The sequence below is a fragment of the Triticum urartu genome, chromosome 3 (assembly GCF_003073215.2).
Source record: "Triticum urartu cultivar G1812 chromosome 3, Tu2.1, whole genome shotgun sequence".
NCBI classification, from domain to species: domain Eukaryota; kingdom Viridiplantae; phylum Streptophyta; class Magnoliopsida; order Poales; family Poaceae; genus Triticum; species Triticum urartu.
In genome coordinates this window covers 142,528,833-142,556,657 of record NC_053024.1, presented here as the reverse complement: position 1 = coordinate 142,556,657, position 27,825 = coordinate 142,528,833, and the positions used below count along the sequence as shown (strand labels likewise).

General features: G+C 43.3%; 2 protein-coding genes across 3 annotated transcripts; both read right to left on the bottom strand.

Annotated features, from left to right (window-relative positions):
• Positions 1-165: 165 nt before the first annotated feature.
• LOC125543323 (GTPase Der) lies at positions 166-8,725 on the bottom strand. 2 transcript variants are annotated; one of them, XM_048706634.1, is made up of 9 exons: positions 8,541-8,724; positions 8,249-8,468; positions 7,280-7,504; positions 6,925-7,181; positions 6,258-6,481; positions 5,979-6,104; positions 3,109-3,288; positions 1,820-1,957; positions 166-1,136 (listed from the first exon to the last, which is right to left on the bottom strand). In XM_048706634.1, exons 1-9 carry the CDS (start codon positions 8,659-8,661, stop codon positions 822-824), a joined length of 1,806 nt encoding a protein of 601 aa, XP_048562591.1. In that variant the 5' UTR covers positions 8,662-8,724; the 3' UTR covers positions 166-821. The 2 variants fall into 2 exon arrangements, with proteins under 2 accessions (XP_048562591.1, XP_048562590.1); XM_048706633.1 differs by having other exon boundaries at positions 8,249-8,725.
• Positions 8,726-11,401: 2,676 nt separating this feature from the next.
• LOC125546738 (SMR domain-containing protein At5g58720) lies at positions 11,402-26,578 on the bottom strand. The gene is made up of 21 exons (XM_048710886.1): positions 25,618-26,578; positions 24,201-24,226; positions 21,424-21,443; positions 21,103-21,297; positions 19,985-20,208; positions 19,534-19,604; positions 19,393-19,449; positions 19,054-19,121; positions 18,873-18,979; positions 18,712-18,779; positions 16,590-16,600; positions 16,295-16,369; positions 15,624-15,664; positions 15,425-15,521; positions 13,851-14,627; positions 13,669-13,743; positions 12,540-12,620; positions 12,265-12,441; positions 12,078-12,117; positions 11,740-11,813; positions 11,402-11,658 (listed from the first exon to the last, which is right to left on the bottom strand). The coding sequence occupies exons 1-13, from the start codon at positions 26,417-26,419 to the stop codon at positions 15,625-15,627; spliced, it is 1,764 nt and encodes a 587-aa protein (XP_048566843.1). The 5' UTR covers positions 26,420-26,578; the 3' UTR covers positions 11,402-11,658; positions 11,740-11,813; positions 12,078-12,117; positions 12,265-12,441; positions 12,540-12,620; positions 13,669-13,743; positions 13,851-14,627; positions 15,425-15,521; position 15,624.
• Between the last annotated feature and the right edge of the window lie 1,247 nt (positions 26,579-27,825).

Below are 27,825 nucleotides of genomic sequence, written 5' to 3'. Positions count from 1 at the left end.
TATCAACCACAATCACCGTTGATCACAGAAACAAAATGCAGGTGAATAAAAATAGCCGTAAAACCATACTGCGAAAGCGCCATTCGAAACACCTGAATTTTGGAACTGATACTTGAGTTAATTTCAAAAGAAATGGCGGTAGTTCACAGAATCGAGTTCCAGAAATACAAAGGAAATAACAGACGAGCTTTACAAAGATTTGTCCATCTCAAAAACAACGTTGTCAGGTCAGGTCGGGAACTTCTACAGCAAGAGTACATTAACCATTATGTAAACACCCCCCGCAAAAAAAAACATTATGTAAACACATCTAACTCGTAGTTTGGCCATGATCCGCAACATTTCATACTTGTCGGAGCATTCTCTTATTTATATAGGAGAATACAAGAAGGGAAATGGACATGTCTTTGTCCGATAAATTTACAAGAACCTCGACGCTCCAAGATACCAACCACCTGTTTCTCTACCATAATATTGAGAGGTTCTGTCTTCAACCATAACCACGGGTGTTTGGAGCTCAGCTCTTCCCAATGCTACGAGAAAATGCCCTATTTGCAAATTGAAAATGCTGAGCTTGCTTCTTGCAGTGATCCTCACTTTTAAATGTTGATCACTTCAAGCTCACTTTCTTCTGTCCACATGCTGTGCTTGGTAGGCGGCAGCTTTCTGTTTCCTCTGCTAGTCTGTATAATGACAGGGATTTCCTCTGCATCTTTAACTCCAACGGAAGTATGCAGGTCATGACTAATGACTTCCTTATGAATGGTACACAAATACCAGGTCCTCTGAGAATCGGGAGGTGCTTTGGTGACATTGTAAAATCATGTCTGAGTGGGATCAGGCACTTCTGTTCTTTTGTCTGTTTTCATCCTTTTTATAGTAGATCCTCTTTTCTTGATATTGCTCTTGAAAGACGACACTTTTCTTGGAATAGAACGCTGCAGGATCCGGATTGGTATTCCCCCGATGTTGAAATCTTCCTTGAGAGATCTTGTCAAGAACCTGATATCTGTATCAGATAGTTCAGTCTTCCCACTCATAAAGGCGACAAATGTTGGTGGCCGCGCTTTCACCTGAGTGAAATACTTCACTTTGGGCTGTGTGGCTGAATCTTTCCATGAATGTCTACTCATAACCTGTCAGAGGGAATTGGAGGTAACAGTCGAAGTAATGTAAGTGTCTGTGACATGAATGAACTCAGCAGTCACAAATATATACTGTACATGATAAAGTAGCAGGCTCAAAGCACATGAACGATAGATAACCAAACATTTCAAATAAGAACTATTCCTAAAACAGTAAACTGAGACATACGACGCGTTTGGTTCCGCAAAAAAGGCGCGGCTTCCGATTACACCGACTTCCAAAACCGTAGCTGGCGTTTGTTTCGCGCACGACGTTTTCCGTAGCAGTGCCTCCTGATACATCGCTTCAGAAAAGCTAAACCGCCCGATCGGAGGGGATTAGAAAAACAGGACTCGGCCGCACCAACCAAACAATGGACGTATTGCGTAAAATTAATCGGAAGCGGCGCTTCCTGATACGGCGAAGCGAATGCGTTACCGGGGCCGAACCAAACGCGTCGGTGGTATCATAGATGGCTTAGATCAACCACTAAAAATCGCTAATAATTGCCAAGACACCCCCGAAAATCATTCTACTCTGCACTCGTGCAATTCCACCTAGTTATCTGTATCATTCTAGATTGAATATAATGTTCAAGACTTACGATCTTACTGTTCTACTTTAATGGTTGTTCCTACTAGGCACACACCATAATATGCAAATTAAGTAACAGTAATGCAAGCAGGATGCTTACCTTACGTAACCAGCGGTTCAGGCGTGAAGTTGACAATCTAAAACACCATTTCTCATAAGTTTCTATAACATGGTGCATAACAGCAACCCGCCCCCTGCCCTCCATTGCTGACACGAACACAACTGGTATTCCTGTAACCTGTCAAGACAAACAAGATTAAAAGACTTCAGATCTGCTGTTGCCGTCAGAAAATGTGAAGCAAATTAAAAGTTCCGCAATGTGGTTGATCCCTCTTTTTGGTGAGAGGGCTTTAATTTTTCAATTTATACACAGGCTTTAGAAAAGTAAACATTCTTGCTATTGATGTGTCCTTTGATGCAGAGGCTGTACACTTGTATGGGTAGACTAGGTCGGGAGAGCATATGCAGATGATAATTTTATTACCGCTTGAACTAAAAGATTACATACAGAACTCTTAGTGCTACTGAACATGGACCTAAAACAGTCTAAGGTTCGGTTTTTCGACATACTCTGAATCCCTCCTTGTCTCTTCCACCAACTCTAGACTCAGACTGCTATAACCCTACTAGGACTTGGCAGCATGACTTCCTGCCGGAAAAAGCTCTTGCGTCTCTGCATACAAGTCCAACTGGACTTGGTAACCAACTGTTGGCCCCAATAAGAATTGACAGCAGATATTACTATTAAAAGATATTCCACACATTATTGAAACACACATGGTAAGTAGTGGAATTTAGACTCGGCATTTGCAGTAGTGGAGCACTGTCAAAAGATAAGCAGTTTTGTGACTATGACCTCAGTCTCTATACTCAAAAACAAAGTAAGGCATCTACATGTGTGATAACCAACCAAATATCAATTTCATCAGAAAGAAAGCAGCTCATCATAAATTTTGTGACTGAGTTAATGAATAAAGAGTTAGAAAGCTATCCAGAACAACTGTGATGTGTTCAAATAACAAAAATTGAGAAAAGGAAGGTTAAGTTAATCAGAAATGAAAGGCTCCAAACAACTTGTTTTTTCTGGATCAACGAGGAGCGCCACCTATAGACTATAATTACCAATTACTAAATCTTTGAAGGGAATCTTCTGTAGACTTATTTTTATCAAGGAACACCTCCTATAGACTAGTTACCATTTACTAGCAGTATTGATGTTACGAGTATCATATTCTGTTATATAGAAACAATAGTATAGCCATAGTGATCGATAATCATAAGTATTTCTTCAATGTCGAAGACAAGTACTCCCTAGTGATCTAAACGCTCTTATATTTCTTTACGGAGGAAGTATGTTACAAACTAATAACAAAACAATTAGAAACAAACCTGAGGAATAACTGTCTGGATTTCTTTAGGAACAGCCTCCATCACTTTTTCTAACAACCGTTGGTTTTCTCTAAGGAGATCCATTTTGTTGACAACCACAACAAGTCCACGGCCTTCTTCGATTGCTTGCCGTGCTATCATAACTTCCTGATGATCCACGCTACTTTTTGACTTTGCGATCTACATATCCATACAGCTTTATCATGTTGTTGTACACACATTACAATTAAAATTGCATTTAACATGCATGACGACATACAAGATTTGAGGTGGACACACGGAATGTTGCTTCTAGTGCAAACTAATTTGTGCATGGGACTGACAATAGAGCACTGACCTTGTTAACCATAGCAAGGAATTGGTTAAGTACTATATGAATATATTTATATATATATATAGGAAAAATCCATTCTACCATTAGGTGGTAGTTACCCCTGCCTTGATTGCCGTCGGATTGCATCAGATCTGTAGCTTTCTTAACGGGTCATGGGCACGAAAGAATCGGATATTTTTCTACCCGTTCGTGAGTGCTATCGCTAACCTTCCGATTTTCCTGGCGCTAGACTGGACCCATATAAAATAGGATCGTACCAATCTCATCTAAAAGATCTTCTCTTTCTCTCTCCTTTTATCTAATCTCAATTCACGGCTCTGCGCTGAAATCAAAAGCTATCCCAAGAAACTAGACCGGCTGTAGCGATTACAAATTGCAAAAGGAGGTATGCAACGTGAACTACTTCCCGTGATTTCCATGCGTCTACAATGGATTTGATATTTTAATCCAGATTTCTAGGCACATGTACATCAATATAACCATTGATTCTTTTGCACAGCCATTGACGTCCGCCGAGTCTCCTTTCCTGCACGCAGTTATTCCTCCCAATCATGCGATTGTTCGTCGGCGTTTCAAGACCTGCACGAAGGCTAGCCTGTCGGGTGCGGCGGCAACGATCGACAACCACATAACTGCTCCAGTGCTGCAGCGGAGACAACGATGAACTGTGGCTGATGCATGCGACTGATACGTGCTCTGGCGCAACGTGGCCAAATACAACATATGTATCGAAGTACATCGCCGACAGATGACTGCCCCGGCGCGTCGGCGGCAACAACGTACATATGAGAACATGGTTCACACATGGATGTGGCACAATCGTGTTAAGTCCGTGTGATGGATGCATGACATCACGCATGCAGCAAATATATGTAAATCATATACTATGGCTCATTGGCTGTATAAAAGTACTTATTTTTCTTTTTGTATAAACATACTCTGTTGTATGCATGGCATTCTCCATTCTCCTTTCAAGCAGAAGTATATAAACTACATACTCCTTTCAAGTTGAAGTATGTAAACTCCATACTCCCTTGCTGAAAATACGTTACTTTATACGTGCCTCGAATTAAGTAGTGACACGCACTCCTGTTTAAAAAATTATATGACATATACTCCATCTCGAATTATACTCCATACTACAACTACTACACGTATACCACCTTTTGGAATTTGGAGTATACATACAACTTTTTGTGCATGGTACTGAACACGCATGCTATGGACATTTTTTTCAAATGCAGATGCTACGGACATATTTATGTCATAATCTTTACAAAATTTCATACTTTAATGTTTATTGGCAATGAGATTACGTAAATGCTAAAATATGTCTATATACTACATCCTTCGAAGTAAACATACTCTTTCATCGGGTGCAGAAAATTACCGTCATATTGCCCGAAAAAAAAATAGAGCCAGCATGCTCTTATCATATTTATATATACTACATACTCTCTTTTTTGCGGGTGATATATACTACATACTCCTTTTCTTTGCGGGAATATACTACATACTCAAAGCTATATATACTCCATACTTAAAGGTATATACTCCATAATTTACCCAGAAGTATTTCACCATACTCTTATTTTCCAGGGAATTTCACCATACTCCATGCGCATACTAATTAATTATTCTCAAAGAAGATTCTAAAAAAACTCAAGGAACACGCTCACAGCGAGCACTTATCCATTCAACGGACCGGCCAATTAGCTAGCAGGTTGTTGAACCGAGACACGTTGCCTAACTAACACATCTACCAGTTGCACGTTATTGGATCTTTTTAGTATCCACTAACCCATTTGGTTCGGTGGTACGATGGGACACGTGGAATGGAATTAGCTAGGTGGTAACTACCACTACTTGTAGATAAAATTTATCCATACTTAAAGGTATATATATATATATCCTCCGCGAGAAAAGTACTATATATATTATATGATACGGGGACTAGTACTAGATGATCAAATTTACACATAGTTAAATCAAGAGATACTTCTGTACTCTCGCTAAAAGTGGAAAACACAAACTGTAAAGCACACAGATTATCTGATTTAAAGCAACCATTACTCTGCTAATATCAGTGCTGACTAAAGATTTGTGAAATCCATAGCAGAACATGTGTAAAATGGTTAATGGCAAATGCAGTGCAATGTGGTTTGTATTCTTTAGACTTAGAAGAAAATTAATGCAAACAAAATTGCAAGAAAAATCAGTGCAATTATCTAAACCAACAGAGAACAGACAAATCATGTATTATAGAGAATTCAGAAGATCAACCTCACGGTCAGTCAGCCATCATGCCGTGGAGAAAATGGTGGTTGACCCCCCCCCCCCCCCCCAAACATAATACTTAGCTACTGCCAATAATGCAGGCATAAGCAATAGAATCAACTCGTTGTAATCAACAAGACCTCAGAAGAACAAAGAAGAATAGCACTGAAAAAGTTCCCCCTTAACCAGATAAAAGGGAGCATACTATAGCCAGGACTTTAGGTCGCAGACTAGTGTACAGCTGAATGAGTGAAAGTACCTTCACTGCATCAAGCACAAGAGCTACAATATGAGCTCTCATCAGATTCTTTCTTGATTGTACCACACTTAGTGATGATGGCCCTTTCTCCTTTCCCGCTCTTTCCATCCAACCAGCAGTATCCACCTGCATCGCCAACAAGAAAGAAAATGCCAATTCAGGAAAATGGAGACAGCCTGAATGAACATGATGTCGCAAGGTCTAACACGGCAGCTACAGCCATATAGGAAAAGGCATCAAAAAGATATTATTGAACTCTCATATAGCAAATTAACTTACCAAATATACAGTTCTGTTGTCAAATTGAAACTTAGCCCGGATGGAGTCCCTTGTTAAGCCTGACTCTGGACCAACCAGAACTCTTTGTTCTTGCAACAAGGCATTAAGTAGGGTCGACTTCCCAACATTAGGACGTCCCACAATTGCTAACTGCAGAGGTAGCTTGCTTTCATCACCTTCATTGGCCTCAGCCTCGGAAGTAGGGTCATCTTGATTTAGTCCATCTATCACGTGACAGAAAACCAAGAATAATATTTACATACATTGGCATCATGGTTTTCCCTCCAGAAATTAACGGTACGGGATCACAAATTTCTCTTATTGCTTGAGGAAACGGAATATACTGTTTCCAAAGTTCAATAGGTGGTGGTTTGTTGTCACTGATTTATAAACTATAATGCCCAAACCCCTCCATTTCTACTTGAACAGAACCAATATGGAGAGAGGATTAGTGGATGGAGAATTTTTTAAGCAATTCTGATACCTAGCTGAAATCTTCTATTTACGCAAATTCGTCACACTTATGAATAGTGTATCAGTTTTATCAATCAGTACATTACTGAAAGAAAGCAAAGATAAGAGGAACTACAAGGAAGTCACGACATATCAAAACAAATATCTTATACTAACAGAACCAAAGTCATTGAAGATACAGCTACAAACTTACTATTTGGAAGCTGAAACATGTATTCCTCAAATAATGGCCTGAGTGTCTCATAAAGCTCTGCCATCCCGAGGCCTGTCTCTGCAGATATTGCAACTGGGTCACCAAAACCCAACCTGTGGGCTTCTCCAGCAGCCGAGGTCAAAACTCCATGCTCATCAAGTGACTCAGACTTATTCATTGCGACAATGGTATGTATACCAGATGCATGTTTTCGTAGCCATTGCCCGACCTCAAGATCCAGTGGCTGTAGGCCATCCCTGAGAAAGCCATTACACTTTTACTATGCAACAAGTATCAACTTATCAACCTGACTCCAATGATAATAGGTTGATATAGCAAACCAAAGCACACTCACCTCACATCAATCAAGAAAATGGCAAATTGAGATCTGACCAACACATTCCCTGTCATGTCAACCGTCCGAGCAAGAATGCTCCCAGATGTTGCTGCAGTCTCAAGTCCAGCTGAGTCAAGCACGCGAAAACGAAGATCTCCAAGCTTGGCAACTCCTTCTCGAATGTCGCGGGTGACATGGTCTCCAGGTGTATTATACACCAATGCCTCCCTCCTCCGTATTAATCTAAAAACATTCATAAAAAAATCAGCACAAAGTTTAAAAAAAAAACTGAATGGAATAAGAGTGGCAAACTATGTAGGCTGCAATTCCTCAATGTAAAACCATTAAATAATAGGATGTTAATAACATCAGAAATTTGTCAAAAGGAGTACTATGTCATAGTGCTGAGTGCTGACTAGGGAAACCAAATGGTGTCAAGGTGTATGTAACATGGAAGAGCTAAAAGCTATAATAGAGTATAAAAGAATAAATAACACTATGCTGGAGACATATAGGTGCATGTGCAAGCTTAAAGAGAGCTGCCTGAGGAAATATGTCATATGCAGCTACAACAACCAAGATGACAGCAACCATTTTGTGCAGATGTCATACAACATAACAACATCACATGTTAAATAGCCAAATGCAATCCAGTAGAAGGTGTAACTACAACAATATGTACATGCAAACTCAAAGGTGCACATGGAAAATGCATAATTGGCATGTATTATCGTCGAGATGGTCGCAACCATCAAGTACTGTGGCATCCCGGGTTTTCCAGTGATGCAGATAATTGTCACTTGTCAGCAATGCAACACAAAGGATAGCATGGTTGCTGGCCAGAACGAGCACTTCGGAACTATTCCGGGGAGTGCGTGTTGAATGGAATCTGTAAGAAGACGCGGTGCCTTAAAGGTGCTTGTGGAAATGGCTACCCCATGGAGCATGGGGCTACGCGGGAAACTAAGCGCGTGTGGCGCCTCTCACCTGTTGAAGAGCGCGGACTTGCCGACGTTGGGGCGGCCGACGAGGATGATGGTGGGGAGAAGCGCCGCGTCCACCTTGGTGAAGTCGACGCGGGACTGCTTCATTGGGCTCCTCTTTGGCTTGCCCTTGGGCTTCGCGGGGGGCTCCGATATCTCTGCAACGGTGGAGTACGAGATGCCGGCGGAGAATGGAAGGCGCGGGAGGAGAGGTGAAGCACGGGCTGCATCGGGGAGCTGGACGGTGAGACGAGGAGGGTTGAAGGGTTTGGTTTGAGAGGGGAGAGGAATCTTACCGAGAGGAGGGGGAGGTAGCCGAACTGGCGGGGAAGGAAGGGTGCGGGGGAAGAGGAGAGCTGCCGCGGCGGGGCGGCTCCGGCGGAGGGCGGCGCGAAGGAGGACGGCGGCGGCGCCCATTTTTCGAAGGAAGTGTGAAAGAGGTAGGCGACGAGGTTTTCAAAGCTGGGCCGGACAGGGAATGGTTATTCGCAGCGGGGCTCCATGCCAATTAGGCCTGCTAACTCTGAGGCCTCGTTCGGTTTGCAGGATTTCAATAGAAAAGACATAGGATTCCCCAAAAAAATAGAAAAACATAGGAACAAGGATTTCAGAGAAAAAATTATATAACGCATTCGGTTTGTAGGAAATGTGTACATAAATTTCATAGCTCATTTTATGTGTTTTTGAGAAAACTACACATCCATTCAAAACTCATTTTGCGCGTAGAAATAAATAAGGCAATCAATTCCTTAGGATGGTAAATGTCATCCTATCAAATTTCTATACTGCTTCTAATTCCTATATTTTGGTTTCCTCCAAACCAAATGAGGCATGAAAGATGTTTCTGAGTTTGTAGGGCAACTCCAACTGGCCAACCCAACCAGACAAAAAAAATACCCTAAATAAATAGACAAAAAGTTACCCACTTTTTTTCCATTTGGCTGGAATAGCAACATATACTAGCAAATAGATCTAGCATTTTTTCCATAGTACCAAGAGAATATTTTATGCCATGATGACAAGTAATATTGCACCAAATGAATCGCACGAGCCCCGTGTGTGCTCCGGCCTCGTAGTTCATGCAAAAACAAACAAATATAAGATGATCATGCATCTGGATCATGAGCTTTTGTCTCTTCTCGAACCAAGCAATTTTCTTGGGGTCATGTTTCTCGAGTCAGCCCCCATGATGCAGGCTTTTCTTTGCTTGACCCTCCATTTCCTTGGCTCTTGACCGGGTATTGGCCTCGTCGATCTCAACCTTCTTCTTTTGTCTTTCAAAGTGATTCTTCATTGCCTCCTCTTTCTCTTGTGTTTTCTCTTTTTCCTTTTCTCACTTGATACCTACTTTTGGGTTATGAACCCCATCACAGTCTCCATCGAGCGCCGGCTCGTCTCCACGAAATGCAGCTCTGCCCTTCCTCTATCGAGCATCGGCTTCGTCATCCTCATCTCTCGTTCTCGCCCTCCACAAGGGCTCAAAGCGCTGCCATCCCACCACAGGCGCCGCCCAACTCAACGCGCTGCCGAGTGGCGACACACCCCAGGCCACCACCCATCTCCAAGCGCCACCAAACTCGACGATCCATTGTATCAGTGTTTGTATATGCAGATCCCACATAAAAAGTGGTGGTCAGTGCGGACAAGTTCCAGGACGTCCAGCAAGCTGTCCAGTGTCCACTTACACAGTGGCGGAGCTTGAAAGAAAATGCTGGGCGGGCCAGACTAAACAAGAGCACAATTTTTTTTGAAATTCTGAATCATAAGCATTAGTATGATTACCGGATGGAGCAAGCAGTATGTATATATATAGCAAAATACATTTTAACCCTGAACCACTATTAAGTTAGCTAATACAAAAGCTTTGAGACATTAGATATGTGACTTACTCACATACTACAAATCGACTCTCCGGTCACCCTTGCTTCTAAAATCTGCAAAGACATCTTCGTGGCTGTAGTTCTCTAGAATTCCACCCTCTATGTGAACTAACAGATTATTGGCAAGATTCTCATCTTCCAGGGTCTCGCTGCACGCTGCAAGAACTCAATACCTTCGAATGTAACAGCTTCATTTGCTCGAACCTATTCGTACTGGTTTTGGTTATGTTGTTCCAATTCAAGCAACGGCAATATCTGGTTTTCCTGAACTCGAGTTATGTCATCTCTTTTCCTTTTAAAAACCAAATCAATTCTTCTCTGAGATTGATTTCCCTTGCCCATGATTACCTGTGTTGCAATTTGTATAAGATCAGGCTATTCACTTTCTTATCAAATGGACACAACTATTTTTTATCAACAGTTCAACACTGGACACTCAAAACAGATGAATAGTTGGCGCTAATGGTTAGAAATTCCACTGGACACTCAACAGTCAACAGAATTCTGTACAGGTGGAATTCCATATGGATAAAATCTGTTTCTTATAAACACTGGACACTGAAAATAGATGAGTTCATGACTCATGAGTAGATGTAAAGAACTGAACAAAAATGATAAAATGGGGAATTACCTCTTGCTTCTGACAGTTGCTCTACTCTTGGAGGACAGTAGGAGACTGGAGACTAGGAGAGCTCATCCAGTGATCTGCTCGTGCGCTAGCCGCCAGGAGTGGTTCGGCAGGCCGCAGGCCAGTAGCACGACGGCGTGGCCGAGCCCGAGCAGATGTCATCTGTGAGCAGGTGCAGAGAGTCGGGGGAAGGGAGGAAAGCAAGGGGCTGAACCGTGGCTGTGAGATACAGGGATTCCGGCGAGAGAGGATAGACGCCGTCGGTTCGCCGGCGGCAGCGGCTTGCTCCTGTGCTCCCTGCCCGACTGTGGGACAGTTTGGGAATTGGGGAGTAGGGATTCCTAGCGCTGCCTGCCTCTCTCCGGCTGCTCTGTGCGTTTTGTTTTTTTTTTGAGCAAGGCTGCTCTGTGCGTGAGTCTCTGAGAGAAAGCGAGAGGATGCACGTGGGCTGGGCTAGTGGGCTTGGGAGATGCCTATATAAAAAAATTTGGGTCAAAATCCTGGGCGGGCCATGGCCCAGTTTAGCCCCTACAGAGCTCCGCCCCTGCACTTACACTAGGGGTTGGGGCGCCACCCAGTGGCACCTCTTGAGAGGAAGTTTGTGCGATGCCAGATTGATAAGCGACCCTTTCATTTCTTTTTTCTCTAATTGTTGACGAACATACACATATAAGCAAGGAACTTGGAATAGAATTTACAACTGATAACAAAACAAACAACAATATTTTAGAGACCTTGATCCTCTTAGGTGGTGGATTATCCCCAACCAGATTGAATACATTCAACAATTAAATATGATTGCCCAATTAGATGACATGACATCTGAGTCAAGGGAGCTATCAAGTCACAACTTGCATCTCAGAACCAGTAGATGCATGACCATCTACCAACATAACTTCTTTTCACCTGCAAAACCAAACCAATTCAGAGAAGAAACCACTTTAAGCCACCAAAAAAGTACAGTAGAAGAGACGCTCTTATTCATACCTCTCACCTTTGATGTCGCTGCTGATTATTAATGTTTGAATGCATCAAAAACCAAATTTCTGCACGAACAAAATCTAGAAAAGCAACACATACAACTGTGTAAATATCCAAAATTGCAACTGAACATATGTCTTTAATGAAAAGACGAGCATGAACTAATCATGGCCAACATCAAGCAGTACTTACACAAGTGTGCAGCTTTATGTTAGTACAAATTAATAAATTGCAGTGTAGATTGACCAAGCAATATAGAAAGAGGCTTTAATATCTATTTTACCCATATCACAAATACTGAAGGGGAGAGAGTAATTATTAAATGCACTGAACATAAACCTTACCTTTATAAAATAAGAAAGAAATATGTCCTTCACAGCCTTCCTGCAGTTACAAAACATACTCAATCAGCAGGTACAAACAAAAAGCAATATTGCCATCTTAGATTGGTGTAGTGCAGCTAAAACAAAATCCATGCCAGCAACAACGAATCCTTTGAACCATGGCGGATGATTCGAAACCAAATCTCACCACTTATGCTATCTCGGCAACAAACTCTGGGTCCAAGTAGAGCACGTTTGCACGCACCAGCAGGTCGGCAGCCTGATGAGCGGCAGAGCAGTCACTTATCAGAAATCCATGCATGCCCACGGCGAGAGCAGGGGCGGAGAAACCTTCACCTTGAGTTTCAGTACGACGGTGCCGCCCCTGACATCGAAGAGGTTAGTGAACATGAGGGACTGCGACATCTCGTCGTCTGGATGGGGAAGCAGCGAGGCGAGCAAAAGAACGATGGCACCACTAACCTTTTCTTCTTAGACTTCCCCGGCCTATTCCTTCATCCTCCTCCTCTGCCACCGTCGTACTCGCCTCCTTCCTGGATCTTCCTGCCAAGGGGTAGAAAGAAACCAGCACGCAGGAATTAAGACAATGTGAATCGACATCTTGAGCTACGAAACTCAAATATTGTAACATACCTGGAACAACCAAGCAAGAAATATTTACCTTCAGTGGTTCAAATGGATAATGTCTTATTAATTGTCTCAAGTTCTTTCTTGCAATCTTTAGTAAACAGTCTAAACAATTCTATGAATAATCCATGTATACAGAAACAAGTTCATAATCACTTATTTTTCTTGTGCACAGAAGGTTCTAGTCCCTATACACTTCGGGAAATTAGAAACAGACAATTATTTAAACAGCTTGAGATTTGCTAGCATGTATGCGCCGGTGTAACTAACATGCATCTTTGTAAGGGTTTTGTACTTGTTACAACCTATTTTGGTCAAATGGCCTAAATCTGTACATATGCGTGACGCAGTACATCCATTTACTTGATCAGTTTCATGTGAATGCCAAATCATGATCTCAAAATTGTTATAGTTCAGTTTGATTCTAATTTATACACCTAAACCAGCCAATTATGCAAGAGCAACATCCAACATTTCACCTCATTAAGTATGCAAAAGCATCACCCAACACTTCAGCTTGCTAACCATGCAAGAACTACACACGACATAGAGAGATTTGGCTATAGGCAACAGAAGAATCACATGCATGTGTCGTAACCGAGCTGAATATGTTGAATTATGGAGGTACTCACTCAAACGCCTTGTATGTCTGCATTTTGATCAAACAAATGGTACACAAAAACAGATGTTCCCATTACTTAATGAGACTCATTTCATGTTGGTACACTTATTAGGTAATAGGAACAGATAAGGTACGCATACATGTCTCAGTCAGATTTGATTATTGTTAATCTGTAACATATACTGATTTTGTTATGCTATCAGCAACAATGCAGTAATGGACTAATAGGTCGTCTGACCCAAATTTGTCATGTGCGTAACTATATTAACATCAAATTACTTATAATAACAATGCATGTAAACTGCAGTAAACAAATCATGGCAGATGCAGGAACAGGCATACCTGAAGTGCAGAGGAGACGCATCATCAAGCAATCGCAGACGAGTGTCAAGGCGAGGGGCAAACCGAGTGGACTCTCTGAAGGCAAAAGAGGAAAATCAGAGCAGCGATACAAGACGCATACACATCCATACAACAATGTGTCACAACGAACAGACAGCCTGCTCACATACACACGAGCACACCTGAAGAGCCAGAGATGATCCAAAAGTAACTACTACACCATGACCGGATCAAAGAAGCTACTCATAGATGCGGCCCTCCTGCCGCGATGGGGGGGGGGGGGGGGGGGGGGGGGGGGGGGGGGGGGGGGGGGGGGGGGGGGGGGGGGGGGGGGGGGGGGGCTTGATAAGCCGTACTCGTTGAGCACCGGAGAAGAACATGTCCACATCGATGGCCTACACCACTTCCTCATTGCACTCCAGGGCGTGAGCCGGGACATCCTTTCCCACATCATCTGCAACCACAATAATTTTAGGCCTATCACTGATTTCTCTTATGATTTGTGCAATCATAAAATCCCATGCAGGGACATAAGAAAAATATGAATCCCTACATTTTGTCATCTGCATACCACAAAAAGAAAGTTCAGGCAATTGAAAGCATGATCTACAATGAGTGTTGATGCAGTACATGGTTTACATATTATAAGAAAAATAAATCAGTCGTTTGCATTGAGCCATGCATTTAGAGGAAGTACAACAACTCATCTTGGCATATAATGTCATGCGAATTCTGGTGGACGTACCAACCTAGACAAAAGTGGATGCAACTCCAAACCTATCCTCAAAAAAAGACATCAAGCTAAGTAACTAAGCTAAGGATCATTCTTCAGTACAAGATCAGTGGAAGTTCAAGACCATAGCACCATTGCTCCTTGTAACTCCTGAGCTTGAGAACACACAAATGCTTCTAGAAAAGCTTCAGACCAGCACTAACATTGCAGACCATGTCAGACAACCCTGCTAACAAGAATCAATAGAATCAGAAAATAAACATCAGCTAACCACAAGTACTAACCACAAGTACTGAAGACCGCAAGGCAAAAGATGCAGAAATAAGATGCTATATCATTACACTGCAACTTCATTATTTACAGCTATGGGGTATATCACCCAATAGAAAGAAAAAAAACAGTATGTGCCTTTTTGTAGCCACTAATAAGATGTCAGCAGTTGGCCACCGAAATAGAGCTAAATTAATTTGCCGTACGACACTGCAACTTCATTTCTTTACAGCTGTGGGGTATATCACCCAATCGAAAGGAAAAAAAATAGTACGTGCCTTGTTCTAGCCACTAATAATATGTCAGCAGTTGGCCACCGAAACAAAGCTAAATTAATTCACCGTACGACACTGCAACTTCATTTCTTTACAGCCGTGGGGTATATCACCCAATCGAAAGGAAAAAATAGTATGTGCCTTGTTCTAGCCACTAATGACATATCAGTAGCTGGCCACCGAAACAGACCTAAATTAATTCGCCATACAACATATTAGCTATATCATGTGTAAATTGACCCAAAAAGATAATTACAGAAGAACATAACCATGAAACAATCTAGCCGCCAATGAAATGCTCTCATTTTGTATCATGCTGATGCGATAACCATATGTAGAATTGACACGGGCACATTGCCAGACTAAAATGCTCAGTCAAATTAAAAGGAAAAGAAGATGCAAGTAAAAGAAGAGTATTCAAGCACAAAACAACGATGCACTGAATGAGAAGCATTGAAAGTATGAGGTGAAGCCCTACCAATTTGGTGCCGCCTGATGAGAGAAGAGCCAACCATGAAAACAAATGCAGCTTCGTTACTGTATTTTGAAGAAGTTACAGAGATGCTGGTGCTCATCTAAATAAGATTACAGAAGAAAATGCACCATGAGACATTCTATATTGCAAAAAATAGGACACCAAAGTACTTGATGACTTAAAGGGTTGTACACAAGTGCACCTCAACCAAACCCGTCCATGACTAAGGACAAAGACAATTTGCTGTAAAATATTTTATGGTGATAAATGTCAGAATGAGTGAAGGTGAACCAAAATTCACGTTAACATGATGTTGTTTATAATTAGTTGACAAATCAGATTACTTTCTGCTGGAAGAACTGAAAAATATAAAAACCCTGATGATTAAAAAGCAACATAGTTTGAAGAAATGCAATCCTGTGGTAAGAGAAAGTAGGCAACTTAGATCATCTAGGTGTTTGAATAACTTAGCTTAATCTCTTTGTCTTTGTTAGTGAACAGAAAATTGAATCTGAGAGGACTCGTTGTACTCCATCCTATGGTGCAGAAATTATGCGGGGTGACTGCAGAATTCAAAGATTCTAAAATTTTCTAAAAAAAATGTCACAGTCGCCGCTACCATACGCTCTTCTAAAAGTAAAGTAGTGCATCGAGGGTACATGTGGAAAAGTGGAATCGGAGTATGAAATGTGGACTATTTTGTAAAGGATAGAAATGTAAGAACACGCCGAGATAGCCGATGTGTTGATGGAGAAAGACTCAGCGATATACAACCGCATCACAAGAGAGTGCAACCAAAATAATAGCGAGAATAACAAATCGAGACCAATCAGAAGTAAACTGAACCTAGCTCAAAGAGATCCCAAACAGTACCTGAACTGCAGAGACGATCCACTCATCACACCGAACGCCGAATCGAAGTCGAGAATGAGCTCACTTATGCGATTTCTGACAAAAGAAACAAAAATCTCAGGCCACCATATGGATGGCATAGCATCAAACTCCTAATGAGCATGAATCGACCAACATACATATAAATCCAAGGACACCGAAAACACTAAATCACACGGACGAATATAGCAAAAACTCATCTTGACCACAAATGAAGCAGAAGGCCCACCACAAAAACTCATCTCGATCAATGAAAGGCCATAAAACCGGTGCTCACCCGACAACCACCTGCGAACAGAGGAAACACACATGCAAAAATTGGATAAAAGACTTGCTTCACTTAAAACAAACAAAATATTAATAAAGGTGATTTCAGGGGAGGAACTATCTCAAACACATCAAAATGTACTATTTTTTTAGGTTGTTCTGATGCAATTTTACTACTACAAACAAGAGCAATTAACCAAACTCTGCCAAACGTATATAGATGAAGGAATTTCACAAGAAATAACTACCAGTCTATGGTTATCTGGCCATCACACCACCCAAATCAAGGTTAACCGTCTTGCCAGGAAGAGGGAGAAGGAGATGGGAAGGAAGAGGAGGAAGATCTTACTGATCAGAGAAGCCAGAGGCGGACTGCCCAATGGCTTGGTGGTTCTCCCGGCCCTCTCCGACGCCGGCGCACGAGAGGGTGTTCACCTCAGATCTTGTTATCAAGACCAGATCATGGAAAGAAGAGAAAGGAGAGGTTGCCTCGTTGTGAATCTTTTGGGAGAGGAAAGGAGAAGGAATAGGCGTCAGAGACGGACAAGGAAGCGGCGACCTGATCCAACAGGAACTCGCGCGCAGCGGTGGCGGCGGCCGCGAGGTCGTCGGCGTCCAAGGCGGACTCGGCGCGCGAGTGCACCGCGTCGAGGTGGCGAACGCGGGAGGAGAGCGCCTCGACGAGGTCGAGGTCGGAGCGGCGGGCGTCGAGGGCGCGCTGGTAGGCGACGCACTCGTGGATCAGGCGGGTGGCGGCGCCGGCATCGGTGAGGCCGCGGAGGTCGACGAGGGAGGCCGGGTCGCCGAAGTACAGGGACGGGGAGGCGTCGGCGGACGCATCGGCGGCCACCGCTGAGTCCGGTCGAGGGGAGCGCGGGGTGGGTACTTGTACTCTCTCCGGCAGTAGTGCCGCGCAGCGAGGGGAGAAGACGACGATAGCGCCCACACGACCTGACTCGCGGGAGAAGCGGGTCTCAGGAGAGGCCCTTCCTCCGGTGGCGGCGGCGGATCTAGGATGGGGACGAGGCGGCGACAGAAGAGTTAGCGTGTGACGGAGGGACGGGACGGCCAGCCCACACCTGACATTACGCAGGAGGCAGTAGACGAGCGCTGAGTTGGACATGAATTGGCGCTCCCATTGGCCAAGACAAACAGTACACATCCTGCCGACGTGGACAGCGCGAGAAGGCGGCCTTGATGCACACCTGAATGGTTTTAATCCTGAATCACATGGCTACAGATCATTTCAATCAACTATAACAACCAACAGGTAGCCAGCCCCAGGAGTATCATGCCAAAAAGAATCTGGGTACTGAAGATAATTTTACACTGCATAAACTAGATACATGGGGGTAAAGTTACACTGTCTGCTGTTCCTTCCACCCTAACATAAAACAATTAGACAGGCACATAGCTTCAAGAGTACGATACAATGTTAGCGGCCTAGAATGATGATGACATCAGACGGCACCTATCTTCTCTTTGCTATTCCCAAACTGTGTCAGAAACTACCTCGTACTACACAGGAACCTAGGTCACCTATCCATAATTACATACAGGACATGTAAGTACAGATAGATACAGGAGAGATACATAGATTAGAACGGCTGTTAAATCTATGTCAGGCTCCACCAAAAACAGACGAGGCGAGGCTTTAACTTAGTCAGAATCGCTGTCATGCTCCAGGAAGCGGTATTCTCTTGGCCCGCCTAATCGAAGAACTATGGTTCCGGAGTTCCCTTCGTACCACTCGATGCCTTCCTTCTCCACAAGCTCGATAACCTATTACAGGCATGTATTTATATATAGTTGCATTCAAAAGCATGGCATGTGAAATCAAGGGATTAACATATTACGATTAACTGGATAAAGGGTTAAGGCATTTTTTAGGGAAATAAAATATGAGCATTACAAACCCCACCCAGAGCTGCACAATATTCTACTATAATCGATCATATGGCCACAAGACTAAATGTGGATAGAGTATGAAAGGATGGAACACCCAACCAAATGCAATTGAGGAGAGTTCATTTAGAGTATGAAGACGATGCTTTAAAACTACTACAGTCACTATACTTATAAGCAGCATATAGAAGTGACAAGAATGACTAATCAAACAAGAACATTCTTACCGATCGTTTTATCTTCCCTTTCCCTGTACCTTCAACACCACAACCAGTAATTACTCTAAGAAGGGTAGCTGTTTAAGGAAGAGAAAGGAAGACATGACAAGCATTAGTCAAGACAAATGGAGCTAAATAATTACAGCATCAAACTGTATGTTAATACTCACATGGCATGCATACACAAACCAGCATGTGAACTTTGAGGAGCTTCATAGCTTGCTTGACATGTTGACCATGCAAGTCAATAGTCACCGTGTTTGTTATATGCTTGTTTCTGCCAACCAAGGATATGAGAGTCTGAGATCAAAAAATATCTCCCTGACTATCAGAAGTTATACGGCGGTTTACCTGGCTTCAAATATCTCCCTGCTGGCCTTCTCATCTTCCTTGCGACCCAATTCCCGATAATGTTTTCCCTAAAGCAAATACATATTGGGCTATTTGAGATACTAAGGCAACACAAAGTAGCTATAAGCATTCCAGAAAATATTCTGAAAAACGAATACATCTTAGCATCTTATAACAGGGCTAATATAATTTACTAATTTTATGTACTGTAAGATACTAAGAAACAACATCAGCACATCACTTGGAGCTCTCCATCATTCAACCATTAAAGGTGAAAGATAAAGAGATCCTGCTCTCTTTTTTTTGTCAGCCTTAACATCTTAAAATTGAAAGTCTGACCTCCTCTGCAAGGTAAGAGGCATAAGATTTATCTCCTTTGGAATATGCCACAGCAGCCTGTATGGAATAAATAGAGATCAATATATGAAATACAAAAGAAGAACTGGCTCAAGAAAAACTGCGACAAAAATAGTGTCTTACTTTCTGATAATACCCTTTCATCGTATCATAATGCCTAGCAGAAACACCACGGAACTCTCGATACCCATCCCCTTAACATTGAGAAATTACAGTTGTGTCATTTACAGCAGTGCCAAATAATACAATAAGTGAAACAAAGACAGTTATATGTGTAAGTGTAAGCAAATCCATCAAAAGAAGTTCCATTGTAAGAACATATCTAATGTGAATGTCTACGTGTCAAATGAAGACTAATTAAATCAAGAAATGAGAAGTAGCAGTTTTACTTATGGGATAAATCTATATTGCTTAGACGAGGGAACTATCGACCTCATGGTGAGAAATACACTAACAATAGAAACCTATAGAGTTAGGAAACAGAAAGTATGTAAATTGCCATGACGGAAAAGAAGTGAATTCTTTGAGCACAACGAGCATGTTAACAAGCAGAGTGGTCAAAAACAGGATATACCATTTTTTGGTCTTTCTTGATTGCTTGCTGTGATGGGATGATTGTATGACTGCAGCTTCTTCACTACCTTCTTCCAGTCCATTTTACTTGGCTCGTATGTGCGACGTTCAGGTATTTTGAACAGCGACTCCAAGACTTGTTGTGGCATCTTGGAATCCACCACCGCTGATCTTGGAGACGGTGTTGCCGGGTGCTGCACCTCGCAAACAGCCTTCATGTAGCTACTGAACCAAAAGACCAGGCATATCATAAACCAACAACCACCAGCGTGAAAGTGCAAGCACATGGCGAGATAACTGATATCAATGATGCCTAGGAGATAACTAGCTGTACAGCCAGCACTGCCAAAGTCTATGCAAATACTAAAACCATTGATGCCTAGGAGATAACTAGCTGCACAGCCACATACTGTCAACGTCTATGTGATTATTGGTATAGCTGTACAGCCAGTATTGTCAAGGTCTGCTTCACTACTGATACCATTATGCCTAGGAGATAACAACCTGTACAGCCAGTACTACTGAAGTCGACAGATGACCAAGGCATTTAAACTGAGCCACTCATTTTACCCAAAACTCACTTAGGTTAGCTAGGAAAAATACTAGTATAAGCTATCTTAGAGGAATACATTACTAGCATGTGACACACGCTATGTGTGCATATAGTAAGCTTTTATTAAACTGTGTTTGTCTAGGCGATCAAGGATGCTTTATTTGTCAAGGCAGTCAAGGATATGAAATCGTTAACATGCACTCCCTCTGTACACTAATGTAAGACATTTTTGCAGTTCAAATTGAACCGCAAAAACGTCTTATATTAGTGTACAGAGGTAGTACATATCTAATCTCATGTGCTATGCAACTTCTGAGCTGCCAAATGTGCAAAAGGGGCACAAGAAAGCACTGAATACTCTCCATTGAACAATTACCCACTATGTTTGTCCATACTCAGCTACAAACAAAAATATGACATGCATACATGGCAACTTTGTGGATCAAGTATGTGCATGCCAAACACATACACATGAAGTATCAAGTTCACCAAGCAACACATTAGACAGCTGCTATATAATGTTACTAAGAATCTAAGGAAAGCATATGTGCTCAGATAAGATTCACCTGCTCTGTTGTTCCCCCCAGAAGAATTCATGTTGCCTTTCAGAGTGATTGTATGACATACCAGGTATTTCTTCTGGGAACTGAGTAGAACAAAATGTTAGAATATGATAATTTCTCAAGGGAGCGCTTACAAAGTGCCACATGCATTCTATTGTGCCAAAGAAATAATGGGAAACTGGAGACGTGTTTAGTGGACTAGCACAGACATGCCAACCAGAAGTAAATAGCAATGACATTCAACATTGTTTGCTGTCTTACGTTGCACTAGGACGTCAAAATGAACAACAAGGCTACAAGTTCTATTTTACTTCCTGTTAAGACTTTTTTGGCAACTTCTGCGACTATAAACAGGTTGAGTTGTAAAACACAGCAATGGTAAACTGGCAATAGTTGGTGCTTTGAAAGATACAATCTAAACTATCCGCTGTAGTACGGATATAACATGTTGGCCAGTAAGAAGGGGTTATACTAACTGCACTAAATATAAATAATAAAGAATCTATGATCCCAGGCTATTCGTAGAACAAAATATTTATTACTGAACTTAGTAGCTTCAATGTATGCAGGAGTCAACTAACGATTACCTGAATTGTGAGAGTAGATGAATACACAGGAGCTAGATGTGTGGGAACAAGGAGGTATATGAGGTGAATAATGAAGAAGAGCGTTAGAGTGATATATAGATGCTAAGATGTGAGAAGTGAAGATATACAGGGATGCAAAGGAAGTGAAAATTAGTCTAGAGGGATGTTGCTGGAAAGATGAGGAGAAGACAGTAATATAGAAGAAGTGGAGTAGGGATAAGTGAGGTGACGCAAAGAGTATAGATCAGAGTGGAGTGTGGACTCGCTGCATAATGAGATACGTTAGCGTGTGACAATAGAACTATGTGACAGTAAATCGGCGCGAGTGTGTGCGACGATAGAGTAGTGAGTTAGGAGAGGAGAAGCTAGATATAAGCCGTTGGTAAAGGTCATTCATTAGAGTATAGGAATGCACGCCAGGGGAGCATAATAACGCAGAAGTATAGAGCAGAAGTGCGTGCGAGAGCGCTAGGAAGACTGATTAGTAAATAGATATAAATAGAGAATATAGAATCATGTAAGGGTAGAGTGTGATTTCAGGAGCATGTGAGAGAAGAGAGAGAGAGCTGGAATAGAAGTAATAAAAGACCAGTGCTTGAGAGGAAGAAAGAGAAGAGAGGTATTGGCGTGATGACAGAAGCCGGGGTCAGCGTCTCTCTCAGGAGCTTGGATGTTCACGACAGAAAACTGTAGTTAGGGTTATTTGGAGTTAGAGAGAAATAGAGAGTGTGATGGGTATATAGCCCTACTAGAGCGGCTTGGAGAGAGTGATAGGTGACACAGAGAAAGGAAGCAAGGATGAAAGATTAGAGAAGATACAAGATAGAGGATAGTCTGGGGTGTAAGAAGTGCAAGATAGGTAAACAGTAACGAATGTCCGCTGAAGGATATTCACTGCGGCTCCACTCCACGCTCAACACATCGAGCACCGAACAAAGATCATCATGTAGAGCCAAACTACTGTCATACCTTCTAGCATGGATACGTCTAGGGGATGAGGAGTTTGCACCCTATACGCGATATAATATCCTTGAGTTAATTCTGCGCTGGTTCATACATACAGCAACGTGAGTGTAGAGGTAGTAGAGCGATAGATGAGCGCGCAGATAGATTTTGAAATGTACCTTAAGGAGCGGAAAGTATGCTCTCAGGGGCGGATAGCCAGATGGAATAACAGAGGGTCTCCAGCACAACTAGCGACGAGAGCAGTCTGGACTAAGGTGTTGCAAAAAGTATGCAGTAACCCGATGGAGATGATCACGTTGTGGTTCAGGTTACAGGTTTGAAGCTATCTCGTCGCATCATAATAAGATTTACATCAATTTAAGAGCAGATTGGATGTAATAGATCTTTACTATGGGGAGCAGAGGAGCATAAGTGGATGATAGGAGTGCTGTCCTGCTTCGTGTCAGAGGGATAGGTCGTTGTGTGGAGTAGGTTTGTTGAGTGGTGTACCAGAAAGGGTGAATTGTAGACAATGGAGTTTGGGTGTGAAGGTCTCAAGGTCCGAGCGCATTCGTTCCGCCAATCATGTATCAGGTGACGACACGAGCCACTCGCAGGCGTGGGGTGGAATGTGAGGAGGGGGGGAGGTGCAAGGGAGGGAGGGAGGCGGTCCGTTCCATAATAGATTTTTTTTGAAAAGTCAAACTTCACAAACTTTGACCAAGTTTGTGGAGAAAAACATTTACATCTATAATACCAAACATGTATCATTAGATTCACCATAAGATGTAGTTTCATATTTTATATATTTGATATTGTACATATAAATAGTTTTCTCGATAAACTTGGTCAAAGTTTGCAAAATTTGACTTTTCAAAAAATCTACACACACTACATTATGGAACGGAGGGAGTATCTTCCAATCAGATCAGTCTTTTGGGATAGTTGGTTGATAGGAATACAACAACAACAACAACAACAACAACAACAACAACAAAGCCTTTAGTCCCAAACAAGTTGGGGTAGGCTAGAGGTGAAACCCATAAGATCTCGCAACCAACTCATGGCTCTGGCACATGGATAGCAAGCTTCCACGCACCCCTGTCCATTGCTAGCTCTTTGGTGATACTCCAATCCTTCAGGTCTCTCTTAACGGACTCCTCCCATGTCAAATTCGGTCTACCCCGCCCTCTCTTGACATTCTCCGCACGCTTTAGCAATTTTAACCTCACAAGCACCCGGATGATTTTCGGTGCCTTGACAGATCTGATAACCATGGCAGGACAGAAGAGGAGGTAGGCAACACCATTAACCGGATTTTTTATGCATGGGCTCAAGGAACTAGAGTAAAATCCCAGAACCATGTGGTAACTGGCAAACATACACATGCGCTTTTTTTGTTTGTCAAAATTTATAAAGGTATAAAGCAAGACAAAAGACCATCGATACTGCCAACGGGTGAGATTATAGTCCCGGCCAATCAACAGTATTTTGTAAAATCCATAAACTTAAACACTGGTCGAGGGCCTCGAGGCACTAAGAAATGCACCGAATAAGCTACTTGTTTACCTGCTCAACATCATATCCAGACTGACCTGCAAGAAATAAATATAGCATAAGGAACACTTTCAAAGATGTCCAACTGATTGGCCAAATGAAATACAATTGTTCCTAAACACACTCATATTCAAGCAAGCACAAAAATCTAATTTTACATTAAGTAGCTTCTTACAGAATTTAGAATAAACATGAATGAATTTTTATCCAGTTTTTGAAACAGCAAATTGCATTTAATAATTAGACGTGTTGCATAACATGTATTTTTCGCCAATTGAATGGAACCATGCAGCAGTTCTGCGTACAAACACCAGGTACTAGTGTGCAACTAAAACCATGGATTGGCTTCAACCGTACAGCACTAGAAGAATTGTGCAATCTGTAGGCCAACCACCCACCCACATGTTCTTTGCACCAAAACAAGCAAAGTGAATCTATCACTTGAATGTGATATTGTGCAATTTGTAGTTGTGGAAGGTAGCTCATATCACAAAACAAAAACTGCAGGCAGCAATCTCCTTAACACTTAATATTTACGCAAGGAGAACAAGGGAGCATTGTGAAATGCCTTAACAGACATCCACTTCACTGATCGCATGAATCTTGCTTTGCTCCAGGCTTCTATAACCTTGCACATGATAAACTCAATAATCAATTCTTCGAATTGACTTTTCAGAGACTTTAGCCCAATATAAAATCAACACCGCCTTGCTAATTACAAACATCCACTCCGGAAGCACTACACATCAAAATCACACAGCATTTCGACGGTGGTAATTTGTGATCCTAACAGTAACACTCTTTTATTTACAACTAGTTGGTTTAAGAGAATGCAATGCCAATAATATTAATAGATCAGATGGCAGCGTTGAAATAGCACCCCAAAGTTACTTCGATATCTGCAGGTACAGATAGGAAACTGGACTAGCGAGGAAATAGCACCCAGAATTACTCTGACATCTGCGGCTGCAAGAAGGAAACTAGGACTAAAAACATACGAGGACAATCAAACAAGCGGTCACTCTTTTTAATAGATTGGCTTATGCATGCCTCATGTGTTCTGTTCCACATTTTGGCACATCAAATTTCTAAGAGAAGAAGTCAAAGTGCCAAAACATGCCCCCGCTCACTAAATGGTGTGTTGTGAACTGAGGACAGTGCTTCAAACCTTCAGGCCCTGGTTGGATGACATTTAATTCGTTGGAAAGGTTTAGTATATAGTTCAAAAAATTAAAGCTTTCCAAAGAAATGCCGTGGAACTCCCTAAATACCAACGCTTCCCAAAAATAACCTTTTATCCAAACACGCATTTATCCTATATAGCAAATTTGCAATTAGGCTTGGTTATGACTTCTGGCAGCAGAAACAAACGATCCCAGGTAAAGCACCTGGATATGAAAAGTAGAGCAGCTGGTGCTAGACGACTCACCCAGCACGTCTTTGACCACACCCATGCTGAGCTCAGAATGATCTCCAAGCATGGAGCACAGGAACTGCTCGGCCTCCTCAACATTAAGCGTGGGATAGCCACCCCCGCTTTCTCTCTCCCCATTTCTCTCATCATTCCAGCCATTGCTGACGCTTTCTCCATCCATGTCCTTCCCCTTCCCCTTCCACCCACTTCTATCGGTCGCGCTCACAGGCGGAGTGGCAGGCCGCGAGTAGCCCTTGCCGATCACGTCCGCAACGATGCCAGACACGGCAACGGGAAGCTTCCTGGGCCTGCGAGCCGGCCTCCTCCCAGCAGATCCGGCGCGCGGGGAGAGATCTGGCGGTGGCGGCGGCGGCGGCTGCATGTCCTGCGTGGAGCCGAGGATGCCGGCCGCGAGGAAGGGGTCGCCGCCGGCCTCGCGGTAGGCCGAGTCGACCTGGTCGATGGTGGCGCTGCCGAAGGCCTCGAGCAGCCAGGCGAGGTCGCGCCGCTCGTCGCCCGTGGCCGAGGAGGACGCGGCGGAGTCGGTCGAGGAGGGGGCGTAGAACGAGGAGGTGGACGCGGGCCCCGACGAGCTGGAGGTGAAGGCGCGGGTGTACGCGGAGGCGTCCCCGCCGCTCCCGCTGCCGCTGCCGCTCGACTCCGTCTCCGAGGCCGCGGCGGCTAGGGTTAGGGTTTCGGCGAGCGGGGAGCGCGGGGAGGACCCCGGCGCCGGAGGGGTCGGCGGCGCCGCCCCGTCGGCGGCCGCCGGCGAGGGCCGCTTCTTCTTCTTGGATTTCTTCTTGGTGTTGGGCTTCATTTCGGGCGGTGGCCGCCTTTTCCCCTCCCCTATTTTCCTCCTCCTCCGGGGTGTTTTTTCGAGGGGGTTTTGACTTTTTCCTGATCGTTTTCGCCTGGCAGAGAGGGAGAGAGCGAGGGGAGGAGGAGGAAGAAGGCGGGGCGGGGAGCCGGCGAGTCGAGTCACGCGGTGGACGGAGGCGCGGCGGAATATACTACGCCCATTTGCATGTGGGGCACGTCACCCGTGGGTCCCGCATGTCATGCTCTAGGCGCGGCGGCGGCTGGGGAGGGGAGGGGGTGGATGGAAGAGGGTTGCGGCGACGGCCGATACTTATTTTGGACTGCTGGTTTACCCCGTTAGACTGGTGGATGGGGTCGGCCGAGGGGTCGTGGTCGTGCCCCGCCACGCACACCTTCGCTTGAGTGAACCGGATAGGTACGGGGCGGTTGGCCGCGGGTATCAAGCGGGCCGGGCGGGGAATTTTTATTTATTTATTTATTAAACCGAGATTGCGAGCGAGGGGGCAGGGAAAGACATTAAAATTTGAGGTGGTTTTTCTAAAAAAAAAATTGAGGTGGTACGATCGGTCAGTATATATCGATTAAAATCTTATTATAACAGAGAATCGTTGCGCATATTATGCCAATTTGTGCCTCGGAATGTTTTCTTGATGATAATATATGTCTCATTTATATTATAAGGATAATAGTACGAGTAACGTACACACCATCTGACAAAACTGAAAAGACAATAAAACACTAGCCTTTGCACAAAGAAATACCGGTTAAGAAAGAAAAATACAATCAAGATCGAAAAATGCTTTGAATTTGACACCAACATCCGTCACTTGCCTCTGGTGCCACCATAGCAGCCATCAAGATAAAAAATGACGGATCACCTCCTCATCTGAACTCGACGTGGCTCTATCACTGATATGCAGCTTTGCGAACCTCTAATGTGGCTCCCAAAGGTGAAACTATTATCTTCGAACGAATCAGACCAGATCAATACTCCGGACACGCCATTGAACTCCAGATTTGACACCCCCGCACGACTAACACGATGGAGGAGGAAAACATATGTGTCATCCATGAGCCACGAACCCTGCACACTATCCACCATCTTTCAGATGTTGTCGATGCAGACCACAATTTGCATCTGCTCCTGGGCTACCTCCCAAGCTCTGCCCGGACGCTGGAGCAAACGTCGTCGCAACAGCGGAGCCCGAGGACACAAGTCCACCACGAGGATGTCATCGCCGCCACGCAATCCTTACTTGAACAGACTGGTTTACAAATACATCCCTAATCATAGGACTGATGGTCTTGTCAGGGAAAAATCCGAAGAATCTTTATTTCACGCCTCCACCACCACCGCCGAAACCAAGACGATAAACAACCAAAAAAACCTAGAGTGTGAGGGAC